This window comes from Phascolarctos cinereus, unplaced genomic scaffold (assembly GCF_003287225.1).
Source record: "Phascolarctos cinereus isolate Bilbo 61053 unplaced genomic scaffold, phaCin_HiC Scaffold_8;HRSCAF=390, whole genome shotgun sequence".
NCBI lineage: Eukaryota > Metazoa > Chordata > Mammalia > Diprotodontia > Phascolarctidae > Phascolarctos > Phascolarctos cinereus.
The window spans coordinates 28,316,975-28,330,899 of NW_027556291.1; the positions used below are offsets into that span (position 1 = coordinate 28,316,975).

At 46.4% G+C, this 13,925-nt stretch overlaps 1 protein-coding gene across 1 annotated transcript in view; it reads left to right on the top strand.

Moving 5' to 3' along the window:
* Nucleotides 1-10,173, top strand: part of GABRA3 (gamma-aminobutyric acid type A receptor subunit alpha3) — a 162,467-nt gene extending 152,294 nt beyond the window's left edge. The window contains exon 10 of the mRNA XM_020975081.2: nt 3,102-10,173. Coding sequence (XP_020830740.1) covers nt 3,102-3,440 — 339 coding nt within the window. The 3' untranslated portion in view covers nt 3,441-10,173. The remainder of the gene's footprint in view (nt 1-3,101) is intronic.
* The last annotated feature ends 3,752 nt before the right edge of the window (nt 10,174-13,925 follow it).

Genomic DNA, 13,925 nt, shown 5'->3' on the forward strand with positions numbered 1-13,925 from the left:
TACCAAGATTAGGAATGATTTCATTTCTCCCTACAGAGCCAAGCTTTTGCCAAAAGCCCACCCACCTCAATTTGGCATATAGCCATACCATCTTAATATACACAAGGGACAAGAGCCTGTTTATGTGGTGTTGGAATGGTGTTTACATGGATGCCAACAGGCATCACACATCAGTGAGACCAGAGAGCCTGACTGAGACTGGTAGAGAATTAGTTTCAGGAGTTGCTCCAAGTGTCCTCTGAAGAAGTTAGATGTGGAATTTTCCATCTGTGGCCCAATACCTAGAGCCAAGGATGGGGGCCTAAGAAAACCCAGCTATTTGGCAGTATGATTCCAGACATTTGTCTTTCCATGAGTGTTAGTGTCTTGTGGCTATAAAAGGATGAATTGTACATGTTTTCTCTGCATCATAAGAAAGGAACACAAGCTAGAGACAGCGGAGAACAGTGATAGTAATGACTGCAATGTCTGTAGCCCTTGGAGGCTGATAAGGGGTTTTCCACGCATTATCTCATTTTATCTTCAAAACAATCCTGCAAGGTAGCTAGTACAGGTATCATCACCCCCAGTTTACAGATGAGGAGACTGAAGCTCAGAGGGTCTTACCCATGACAATGAGTGTCAGAGGGGACATATGAATCTAAGTACTTTGCTCTTTCTAATATCACATGTTACATCTCAGAACTAAAGAAGAAATGAGAAAAATTGTAAACTTCAGTACGGCTGTAATGTGAATATTTAAAAGTAATATGAATTAGAGTCATTGAAGTCTGGCTCCCTTGGCATACAACATCTATCAGGCATAACATTAAATGTTTAGCCAGGAAAAGGAAAGACTTGGCTGGAGGAGGAGGAGGAGAATGGGGGAAATGACAGCTGCCTTGGAGTATTTGAGGGGTTCTATCAAGTAGAAGGGGAATAGAGCCAGTTTTCTTGGCCCCAGAGGGGCCATGGGTGCCCTGTGATGGGTAGAACTTTCAGAGAGGCAGACTGTGGCTTGATGACAGGGAAAGCTTCCTAACAATTAGTGCTGTTCCAAAGTGGCACAGGCTGCCTCTAGAAGTAGGGGTTTCCACCTTATTGGAGCTTCTTCAAACGACTGTTGGGTGGCCAGTTGCCATAGAAGATAGAGAGGGGATGCTTGTTTTAGGTACAAATTAGACTAGATGACCTTTAGGGGCCCTTCTACCTCTGAGATGCTCTAAGTTGTGCTGTCTTCATTGTAGCTGTCTGCTCAGAACTTAAAAAAAAAAATTAAGCCTGGTCCCATTTTAAATCACACATAGGAATCTTATTGAATTAGGGCTATGTCAGTAATTCTCATTATGAGTATATGTTAGTAGTTGTTAACTGAAATTCAAAATCTGCCATGGAAAGTATGCTCACCATTCACTACCTCTCAACTTTGAAAAAATAACTTGCATTTGACTCATTCATTCATTCATTCATTTGCTCATGCAGCCAACATCTATTGCGCACCTACGGATATATAAGGACCAGTGTGTGGCTCATGGACCACTTGGAGAATCTTGAGGTTTGCTTCTCCCTGGCACCTGGTCCTCTGACCAGTGTGGGTTTCTTGAGATTGGGAGAGCATACAAAGAGCAAAGGGGGAACTTTGACTATACTTCCTTAAGCCAAATTAGCTCTGCACCCCCTACCCTGAGCAAGCACAGTCATCAGGATCTGATGCCATGTGAAGAATGGGTCCTTCTGCCTTTAGACTTGGCCAGAGTCAGCAGAGAGCTTGAGGCTTGTTCCCCAAGTGTTTCACGGTTTGAGTAGAAAATGTGCATCTGGGGAAGTATCACGTGAGTCAACCACGTGAAATCCAAAGCCCCAAAGCTGTGAATGACATGCCTAGGAATTCTGGGCTGCTGGAGATAACTTGAGCTTCCTTTCCCAGTTGCTGTTTCCCATTGCTGCTCTTTTCCCGTGCGGGCTTAGTCTCAGAGTAATTCGAGGGCAGCATCAATGGTAGCTTTTAAGAAGTAACCTAGTAGGGCACTTGTGCTGTCTTCTGGGCTGAAGGCCCGGGGAAAGGTAGGTCATTCTTAGACCAGACCAAGCCCTTCCTGCTCCTCCAGATTGTCAATCACCTAGGAAGGTCACCCCGTGTGTGTCCATGTATTGCTTTGCAGCATGATTTCACCCTCTCTGTTTTCCAGGACCATCGCCCTGGACAGCTCCATGACATGGAAAACAATGAACCCATGGACCCAGTAGCTTCTTCCTCACTTTGCTGCTGCCCCTCCCTTCCTGTCCCTGTTCCTGAGCTGAGGGCGAGTGCCTGGGCCTTTCTCCCAGATAGCCCTGAGCTCTCATCCTATTCTTTTTGTACTGTTCCCAAGTCACCTGCCCTAGCCACCTTGTCCCGCGCTTCCACATGACCTACAGAACTCACTCATCTGAGGCTGTGGGTAGTGCATACATACTATCATATTGATGAGTATTGCATGGTAAATGTGCAATAAATCGATAGTCCAAGTAGAGTCACCCCCATTTTATAGCTGAGGAAACTGAGGCTCATTGTCACATAACTTGCAAGTGGCCAAGTGAAAACTTGAATCCAGGTCCTTCTGACTGCAGATCCAATGTTCTTTTTGCTACACCACGTTTATTAGACCTTAAACGTAGAAATCTGGAAAAAAACCGCTAGATTTGGAAACCCAAATCTAGAAGAACTTGGTTCAGATATTGACTCTGCTACTTGTTGCCTATGAGACCTTGGGCAAATTCCTCCCATCTGGGCTTCAGTTTCTTCCTCCTTAAAAAGAGAAGTTTGTACTTCTGTTTAAGGTAGATTACTTTTCCTAACTAAAATTTTTCCTCATTTCTGTAGTCCCAGGCTGCTGCGCAGTCCAAAGGGCCCTGACTCCTGGATGATATTGTATTTGGTAACAGTACATTGCTCCCCATCATGAGTCATCATCCCTAACTGTAACCCTGGCCCCCTACTACCATTAGTTCCATGACTCCAGTGTCCTACCTCCCCCTTCTCTCCCCAGCCCTCCATATTGGTTTGTACTATGGAAATAATCAGTCTTTGTTTTGTTCCCCCTCCCCTGTTTTCCCACCCATCCACTCACCCATTCCTATAGAAGAAAGAGCCGATGACCTTGGCCAAGAAAGCAAACAACACCTACAACATCGTGGGGACCACCTATGCTCTCAACATTGCCAAGGACCCTGGCCTTTCCACCATCTCAAAGAGTGCTGCAGCCACTGCTACCGCCTCAGGGGCAGCTATCTCCCCACCCAAGACACCCCATGTGGTAGAGAGTCCCCCTGAAACCAAGAAGACCTACAACAGTGTCAGCAAGGTGGACAAGATCTCCCGCATCATCTTTCCTGTGCTCTTTGCCATCTTCAATCTTGTCTACTGGGCCACATATGTCAACCGGGAGTCAGCCATCAAGGGCATGATCCGGAAACAGTAAAGCCACAGTTCCACCCACTTCATTGCCAAGAAGCATCCCAGGAGACAATGGCCATGGGTCTGCACCCATTCCCTTCTGAACATATAGGCTTTGCTTTAGAAACATCAGCCAAGTTGTGACTCTTTCATTTGGCTCACTTCAGGCTGTCAACTTCAAAAAATGTCAATAAGGAAATCTGCCTCTAACATTGGGAGTCTGCCCTCCATCAGTACCATTTGCTGCTACCAGTCTTTCGGTTCACTAGCTTCCCCATCTTGCCCACTCCCCTCAGCCCTGCTAGTCCTCAAAAGAAAGTCAGTGTGCACATTCCCATGGTTCCATGCTAACATCCTACAGTTGTATATACCTCTATGAGTATCCCCACCCCATACCTAGTCACCACGTATTCACCATGGAGTACTTTGGCTGCCCTTGGTACTCCAAGGTGATGAAGCAGTACTTGGGGGCCTAGGCCAGACTCATTAGCCTCATGGGTGTATTTAACTGAAATTCCATAATGGGGATAAACAACAGTTGGATTCTCATACTATCTCATCTCGTGTTGTTTCTTCTCAAGCCTCCCTTCATGCCACAGGGGTCACTGTAGGTTACCAGAGATCCTGGGCTGTGGAAATAGGAGAATAAGAGTGTCTGAAGAACAGAACCACCAACTCCTGGGCCCTGGCCATGCCCACTTGTTTTCCCAGCAACACCATCTCACCCTGGCTGCCCTAAGTATGGCCTGCATGGAGAGAAGTGACTGGCCTCACCTGGCTGTCCACCGCCCTTCTGCATGTCCTCAAAAAGCATACCATGTGTGCTCCTAGGAAAACTTCTTTCCCTGGGAGCCCTGGTAGGATCCTTCCTCTGTTTGCCTTGCACTTACCTGGAGGCATCGATTTGTCTGGCCTTATTGGCTCCTGCAAATATTTTTTTAGTCCCCAAATTCTCTCCTGCAAATTCTTCAGAAAGAGAATCAAGTATTTTTTTCTTGAAGAAAGCAAAACCAAGACTACCACCAAGGAAAAGGCACTCTCCAAAGACAAAAGAAATTAAAAATGAAACTGACAAGATAAGGAGCCAAAAGCTTGGGGTAGGGTGAGATGCCAATCAGATGGACTGGTAGGGCTCTGAAAGGTTCTTCTGGTTTAGGTTGCTAAAGCCTCAATGCTGTTCTCCAAGATGAACATGACCCATCCCTCATCAATCAGACTCTTCATAAAGCAGCCAGAAGCCAAGGGGGCTTGTGTAACTTGGAGAGCCTTTTCCTGTGGAGAGGGCAACCAGCTAGATGACAGGGCTCCCCAGAGTTCTGTCTCAGGTTGCTGAAGCCTCCACCTTCTCCAGTTTCTCTAGCCCACCCCTGCCAAATCAAACTGCCTGCTGAGACAAGAAACCAGCAGCTGAGGGGGCAGAGGGTTGTAGCTTTGAAGTCACCCTTGGAGTGGGCAACCAGCTAACTAGATTAAGTCCTACTTGCTATCCCAACATGCTGAAGGCTCAACCTTCTCTCTAGCCAGCAACACCCACTCAGACTCTCTGTGAAGACAAGAAGCCAGAAGCCAAGGGGGCTATTGACATCTGGGAAGGATTCCTGTGGAAATGGATCCATCAGATGGATAATCAGGATGGCTGACTCCAAGGAATGCTGCTGTTCCGGGCTGCTGCCCCTGTACTGAGGTTCTCTGGTCCTCAACACACTGAACCTCCTGACTTGGGCATTGTCATCAAGGTAGCCCCAAAATGAAGCCTCCTCCCCCAGACCCCTCATTTTGCCTCATTGCCATTAAACGGTTAGTCTGCATGTTCTTTAGATTGGGAGATCCCAGAATGGGGCTTTTGAGTTCTGGCTGTCTTTTTATTTCTTGTCCTTCCCATCCCTTGCCCCTCAATCCTAGAACCCTGGGATCACCCAGATGAAAAACCGACTCTTCCTTTTTCCCAAGTCAGGGCATCATGGAGGTCAGAAATCCCAAGAAGAATAAAAACTGATAGGGACGGAGGGAAACCCTAAAAAACTGTATTCAGTGGAAGATGTAATGAGAATAAAAACTGTCTACTTGAAAGCCTACCTAGATTCCAATCCCTCCCACACTGATTTCAGATTGACTCAGGGCCTCCATTGTAGCCACCCCTCTCTGCCTCCCTCTTTGTAACCAAACTGGGGACAATTTCTTACTCTCCTCCCTGCCCTGGCCCCCCACTTCTCTCCAGTGAAGCCTATCAGCCTAGGGCACCTTCTCCCCATGGAAATCTCAAGGTCTTCCTCCAAATGAGCAGTCACCTGCCCTGCATGACTGGCTGGGATGTGACCTTTTCATTCCCTCCACATTTATCACAGAGGGTCAGAGCCTCATTTGGTTAAATGCCATTGTCCTGCATCCTGTGCATACTGATGTGTCTGCAGCCTGCAGGAGACAAGATCCACCTGGATTCCAAGGGAATGGAGGACTCAGAGTGGGAAAACACCAGGGATGAGTATATGCAAGGGGAGGGAGGAACTCTAGGTGGGCAGAAAGAGAAACAGCCTTCCTATTCTCTCTCAAACCTCAATAAAATGAGCAAAGGGGGGAACTAATGGAAGGACCTGCCTGGATATTAAAATCAGAAGCAGAGCCATCCTGAGAAGCACATTGCCACCCCTTCCTTCCCCTAGTCCTTTTATCACTAATTCTCCCAATAGCTCCATGGAGCTTGTAGGGATAGAGAGAGAATCTTTCGTTTTTAGATCAGGACCATCTTAAGAGGTGCTGTTACTCGTGGCTAAGGATGAGAAGTTGGTTTTGGCAGAAGGCAGGATTCAGATAGTGGTCAGGAAATTCTAGGAGGAGAGGAAAGAGTGAAAAAGGAAAGGACAGGCACACATATGGAGTGCCACCTAAAGAAACAGTAGTTATGGTTCTCATCCAACCAATAGCACAGCCATGACTTAGATTTCTGTTAATATGGCTGATTATTTGAATAGAATAATATGACAAGCATTTATTAAGAAGCTACTCTGCGTCAGGTACTGCACTAGGTACAAAGGATATATAACCCAATACAAACATAGGAAGAGGCTCTGCTTGGCTAAGACCACCAGGGACCACGAAGGTTTTTAATTTGCCAGGGATATTCGATTTTCAGAACAAGAAACCAGGCCCAGCCAATATACTCTTTGGTACCTGGGAATCTTGAAAAACAGTGTTAACTCAAGGTTAAGGTATTACTTAATCTAACCCATAATCAAAGCATAAGGTCTTACTTGAACTAACAAATGATTATCCTTCCCAATAGAATTGTAAACAAAGCTATGAGTCCTGTCTTCTCTGTCTAATGGTTCTTCCCAGCAGAGAACATTATCCTTAGTTGTAACATGTGTATGCAGTATGTGTGGCGTGTGTGTGTGTGTGAGAGAGAGAGAGAGAGAGAGAGAGAGAGAGAGAGAGAGAGAGAGAGAGAGAGAGAGAGAGAGAGAGAGAGAGAGGCACACCTTCAGAGGCTAATGTTCTCAATAGGGTAGAACCTATAGAAAATTCATCAGAATTTCTTTTTGTAGTTGGTTGTAAAGGATAGCTACTTGCTAGTTCAAAGCACATCCTGATTAATAGAAAGTCTTTCCAAGTTCAAAGGGATTGTTATTTACCATAAACATTTTAATGAAAAGAGTTCAAATGAACCCAATGTTAGAGTTCAGATGGAAGGTGTAAACAGGAATTTATATGATGAATTGGTTAATTGCCCACCTCTGTTGGAGACAGCCCAAGGCTTTTGCCAGGCCACCCAAATGTGCATAAGATTAGCATGGAACTAGATGTAGACAAGGATGTGTATTTGTATGTTTTATTAGCATAGATGCAGACCCCAGCAACTCACCTGGGTCGGCAAGGGTTTTTAGTCATGTATTCATTTGTGAAGAGAGGCTGGGGGAAGAAGGGGGAGAACAATTGAGTATTAAAGGAGGATGTGAAGTTTTCTGATGTGAATATGAATTACGAACAAATTTTTCCAGTGGGAGTTGTTTGGAACCACTTCAGTCACCTCCTCTGTCATTCCTGCCGTCACTAGGATTATTGCTATCGCTGTTACAGACGTTAGTATCTGAGATTGTTGAACATCAAGCTTCTGAAGAGCTCCAGACAATTACCTATGCCTCATTTCTCCTCACCTCCTCAGAGGGAACAATGAAGCAAGGTGTGGAAGAGGGCAAACATCATTCTTTCCACTTTGGAGGTAGAGAAGCTGAGGTGTCAGGAGGTCAACTGACTCACTCCAGATATTCTTCTATCTTTTTTTTAACCCTTAGACTTCCCTTACTTTTTTCTTAATCCCTTTCTTCAACTTCTTCAAAGTCTGTGGCTTTCCCCTGCTCAGTCTAGACACTTTTCTTCATATGTGGCTCTTCAGGAAAGCCTCTTGGTCACTGGGGCACTCTCTAGAATGACTGACGCCTCTGAGTGCCTCCTCTTTCCCCTCAGAGCTGTTCCTAGCCTGCTTTCATACCCAGGTCCAGCCTTCTTGCACTCATGTCTGGTTAGAACTTTCTCTTCTAGGGTTGTTCTTTTAGAATTCCCAGTAGGAGAAAGTTTCTTTTGGGGTTTCTCAGGATTAGCACACTAACACCGCTCTTTGCCCTTTTATAGACAATGTTGTGTGGCCATCTCATTGAACTCAGGAGCCAATTTCTCCCTTCAGCTTCCTAGATTCAATTACCTATGCTGTCTGTGTCTCCTCCCATCCCCCATACCTTCTACATGGGTAAACTCTGGTGTGTCCAGGCCCAATTCAGGACATTCTGCCCTTTTGTCAGCTCAGCTCCCCAAATTGTGCATGCAATTTCTTTTGCAAATACAGTTTTGCTGTGAGAAGTGCACTTTGGAAACAGTTTTCTGGGTGCAGCATTGGGGGCAGAGCCAAGAGCAGTGGTCATGCTGAGACCTGTTATCAATCAATTAAAGACACAGCTATTCTCAGGGATGCATGGTAACCCAGTGCTCTGAGAGACCCCAGGCTTCCGGTCAAAGTATTCTCGGAACAATTTGTCTAGTAGAGCGAGCCTCATGAGACTTGGACACTCAAGATAGTACTTCTTCTCGTGACTTGGGAGCCACTGGAAAACTAACCTGGTACTTGCCTGGCTGAGAAAATGGTCTGCATGTGATCTGCAGCAGCTCCTCTTGCATTGAGGTCCCTTCCTCATTCCTAAAGCCAGCATGCCCTGCTCTTCAATGAGGACTACTCCCCTCCTCCCCTGCCTCTGCCAGGCTAGGATTTTGGCTTCCAAACTGTGAGAGCCACTGTGAGGCAACATCCCCATCCTGAAGTGAAGGCAACTCAAGAGAAACAGATAGCAATCCCCCAACTAAGAAACTGCCCCTCCGACTGGACAGACAGACTCCTAGAGCCATCTCGGCTCCCTACATACAGGTAATCAGGCCACCAACCACTTTAGTCACCCTTCCACTTTCTTTTCACATTCAACACCCTGCCCGGTTGGGTCTCTAGCTACAGGGGCCCTTTGTAGTCTTATCCTATTGCCCCCCTCAACCTTCAACCAAAGTCTGAGCTGACCTGATTTGTCTATAAGGCAGAAATTAATCTTGTCCCCTAGCAGTAGCATGAAAGGAGAGAGGGCTCTCTACTTGGAAAGGAATAGGCATAAAGTTGTCAGCAACATTCTTGAAGTACTAACCCCCTGGCTAGCTGTTGTTAGTATATCAGCTATTCTGGACAAGCCCATCTTATTAATATTGGCCTTACTGGACCAAGCCTGTTAGTATATACTGAACCCCAAACCAAAACCACTCTAGGTTCCTTTGCCTATAATGGAAAGATAGACAGTAAGGATACCCATAAGATAGAGCTTCTGCCCAATTACCAGGTGAAAGCACCAACCTGGTGACAGTCTGAAAAACCCAACTTTTCTTTTACCAATCTACCCAATGGCTTTGGGTCATCTACCTGCTGACTTAATGAATGGATGGATCTCCTATCAGCACTGATCAACAGATTGATAAACTGAGCACTAAGCCATGGCAAAATGGGAATGACCCGACTTGGAAGAAAGTCCCCCATCCTGCCAAGAGAGTGGCATGTGCTTACCCATAGTTTCACTGTGACTCTTCATGTCCTGAGCTATGATTTGGCAGGCCAAGTAATAGGATTTGAAAAGAAAAAAAAAGTTCACCAAGACATCTCTTTCCAAAAGAAAGTAAGAAATACTAAACGCATGACAAGGTCTACAAAAATGATTTCCACCATTTTCCATTCCTCAACAAGCAGTACCCTAGCAGGACATGTCTCAAGTGAACAGAGGGCTTTCAAGGTTGTGGCCTTGGCAATTCCAGTTTGGCATGCCCACACTGGCCTCTACCCAGGCATAACAAAAACCACTTCATTAGGCCATGGCTAGGAGACATACTCTCCCCCAACACCCTACACACCCCCCTTTGCTAGTTGCCTCCTCTCCTCTTCCTTGCTGTCTGCTTTGTTTGTCTTCCCTTCCCTATGAAAGAGACCCGGAGCCATCTACAGTGGTAATGCATGACAATCTCATTATTCTCAAAACTGTGTCTGTGAAGTAATTAATGGCTAGAGAAATGTACACTTTATTGAATGGGGGGTGGGGTTAGGGTTAGTTTATTGAGTGGCTGTTAACGATCTTAAAGGAATTTCTTATGAAAACTGTGACCTTTTCCGCTCTGTAGAATTGTGTTTCCCCATGCTTTTGGTGCAGTGTTTAATGCCTGTTCAATACAGTTATTTCTGAATTGTATTTCTAGTCTTGGCTGGAAAATTTGTCCGACCGATTTTTAATTGAGAAGATTAATTGAGTGTGCTCTGCATGAGCCCACACTCCTCCCATCCCACCCTTACCCTTAGCTTTCTCCACACAGCTAAAGTGAGAGGGAGGAAAGGTACCTAGAGTAAATGGAGACAGATTATAGCATCTCAAACAAACAAAGCCTCTATGAAAGCCCAGATTTGATTGGCTGAGGAGGATTTCCCCCAGTAAGATAAAGGATTCTCACCTCCCAAGAAGATGAAGGAGGCAGGATTCTGCAGCCTCTGTCACATGGGCTCACAGTCATTGCCATCACTCTAAGGCTGTTTTCCTGAGGCCTAGTGGGTGGGCAGGGCTGGGGAGAGTTGCCACAGTTTTCCAGCTACAATGTATGCTGGGGAGTGGATGCCACTCTTCCTGATATGACAAAGAATCCCCCAGAAAACCATGATCACAATGGCTGAAGGATGGGTCAGAACTTCTTTGGGATGTAGGGACATGAACCAGAATCTAGTCCAGCCCTATGATTATTTATTTCTCTGCCCTCTTTTTCCTCTCCCCCACCAAGGTCCCATCTACATGCAGATACTGTCTTTAGAAACCTGTCCTCCCCCTCCTCCAACAGGCAGCATTCCAAATGCCCCCTTATCTTTAGGATACAGCGACACCCCGCCCCCAGCATCTACAACATTCCATCAGCCTCTAACAACTCCACAGCTTGAGCAGGGTCCTTTCTATATGGTCACAGTCAGCCAATGTGGTCCTGGGGATACTTGGTCATTCTGGAAGGATAGGGATGAAGGGAGGATTGCGAAGAGGAAGCATATCCCTGAGTTGATTGTGGGGCTGATGGGCTTCCACAATGCCACCTGCTTGATTTCGCATTGGTTCAGTGACTGTGGTCATCTCTTCATGACCCAAGCAAGGGAGAAAGAAGAAAAATCCTTCAACTCCTGGGGGTTTGATGTGTCCCCTTCCAGATACTGAGTTCTGAGAGTTAGGGGTGGGGGCTGGCTCAGAATTGGGAAGCTGCTGGTCTCTGCACCTTCAGAACCTGGACACCTTTCATCCCTAGATTCTCCATGCCCAATACCCTTCCCCCCCCTATGATTTTCTGATTCCTACATGAAGCCTCACCAGGGTTTGTGGGGGCAGGATGCTATCAATAGGAACACTTTGCCAGAAAGTTCCAGTCACAGGCAGGGGGCTTCTGGCCACCTAGGCATCCCCAATGATTGTGCCCTTGGAGGGAAAGAAGGAAAAAGAATGGCCCTTCCTCTAGTCAGGAGACTAGGAAAGCCAGAGAGGGGGAAATCTCCATTGGCCAGCAGGCCTCGATCCTTTGGCTGAGTCTCAGTTTCCTCCTCTGAAAATGGAGTTCAGACTGGGTGAGCTCTCAGGTCCCATGCAGGTCCTATCCTCGGATCCTCTGAGATGCCTTTGTCCTCTCCCAGCTGGCACGAGGACAGGAGCCCTTCAGCTTCCCAAGAAGTGCTCTTTCAAAAACAAACACAAATCCAACAAAAGGCAGGCAAGCAAACTCCAAATCACCAGCACATTGTTTTGAAAAAAATCTGCCCGATTTCAGTAAGACTCATAGATTTCATGCCAGTAGGGTTACAGCTGAAGGGATAAATAAAGGAGGAGCATGTTTACCCTCCAAGATTCTCTTCTTTGAAACTCACAAAACATCCCCCTCACCCCCCCAGCCAATATGCTACTGTTTTCGAATACATTGTGCACTGAATGTTAGATTTATGTAAATTAATTTTTCTAAAGCCCCGATTGCCAAGCCCAAATGAGAGGCAGCTTGGAATAGCGGATACAGAGCTGGCCTTCCTATAGGGACAACCTGGGTCCAAATCTCACCTCTGACACATACCAGCTGCGTGACCTTGGACAAGTCACCTAAACTCAGTGCGCCAAGGAACTGTCTAATACTCTAAGTGGCAGAGTAGTGACTGATCTGTTTTGGTTAAGGGAACTACCTCACTGGGAGTTCCCTATGTTAATGAAATAGCAAGTCTGGTATGAAAAAAAAATCCAACATCTCTGCTTGAACAATCCTGGCACTGAAGTTTCATCCTGTACTCAGTATTGTAAGTGTCATCCTGTGGTAGGCTACAGGGGAGACCATTTCTTTCTTCCCACTTGCCTCTGAGCTTCCCAATTGGGTACAATGCAGCAGTTAGCAGTGCCAGACAGACAGATCCACCCAGTGGTGACTGTAGTGGGGGTGGGACTGGGGTACTTTAGCACCATCTCTCTCCCAACAGCGCTTGAGGCTACAGATGTGGAAGCTGTGTTTCTACCAAGGATGGAGGCCTCCAACTCTGAGGGGCCTCTGCAGCCATCTAGTTTAATCTGTACCTAAAGAGGAAGCCCTTCCTGACACACAGGCCTGACAAGGGGCCCTCCAGCTTTTCCATTCCATGCAACACAAGTATTGATTAAACCCCTTCCTAGTACTGGTGCCTGCACTAAGCCCTGGGGGTGGGAAAACTGAGACAACAGGTTTTGCCCTAGAGGAGCTTATGTTCTGAGAGGCTGCAAGATGCACACGAATAAGGAAAGAGAAAATGTGTCCAGAGTAAATTCTGGTGGAGGTGGAGCAAGTGAATGCGCAGAGAGCAGAGCATCTAAGATCTAGAGCCCCAAGGAATCTCCAAAATCATTGAGTCCAGGCCCCTCATTCGAATTTGGGGTTCCCTGACTCTAAGCCCAACATTCTGTCCTCCACATTCCACTGTGAGGCCTTGTGTAGAAGGTGGCACTCTAGCTGAGTCCTGAAGTGAGGGGGAACCCAGCATCTTCCCAGAAGCACATCTGCCTTTCAGAAAGCTCTCATTAATTACCAGGCTGTTTTTTAACTGACATCAAGCCAAAATCTGCTTCTTTGCAACCCCTACCCAAGGCTCCTGGTTCTGTCCTCTGGAGACCGAGCTGAGCAAGACTAATCCCTCTCCCACATGACAGCCTTTCAGATATTTGACAGGAGCTAGCAGGCCCTGCCTCCTCCCCCATGTCAGTCCTTCTCCAAGCTAAACATTTCCAGTTACTTCAAATCCATCCTTATATAGTGTGAATTCAAGGCACCATCTTGGTTACTGTTCTCTGTGGCTCTGTCCAGCTTCTCAATGCCCATCCTAAAATGTGGCCATCAGAGCCAAGCACAGTTGTCCAGGTTTGACCAAGGCAGGGTACCTCAGGTGTTTCACCACATTCTTTCTTGGCTCTGCCAAGGCTCTGCCACTGATTGCAGCCTTTGCAGAGTAATAGCTACCTAGCCGTATTCTTCCCCCACACTTGTACTAGTCACATTGATTTCTAGAACCTGAGAGCAAGATTTACATTGATCCCCATGACATGTCATCTTATTTTATTTGGTCCATTGGTTTGGCCTGATGAGAAGTTTGAGGCTCCTCAGTGTCAGACAGTGTATTAGTTATTCCTCCTAGCTTTGTATCATCCACACATCTAAGAAGCATGCCCTCTATGCCTTTATACGTGGTGTTGATAAACAGGTGAAACAGCTGAGGGCCAAGGGTATACCCCCAGGACACTCCTCTGACAATGGCAGTGCCCTTTGTGTTGGTCACCTCACATCCGGGTGCTCCATTGACAAACATGAGTACTTCCAGAGCAAGGCGACAAGCATGGAAAGCAGAGTCTGAATAAGAACAATAATAATTCATTTCTCGAGAGTTTATTGTTAGTGCTTATGCCTCATCATGACGTGGACA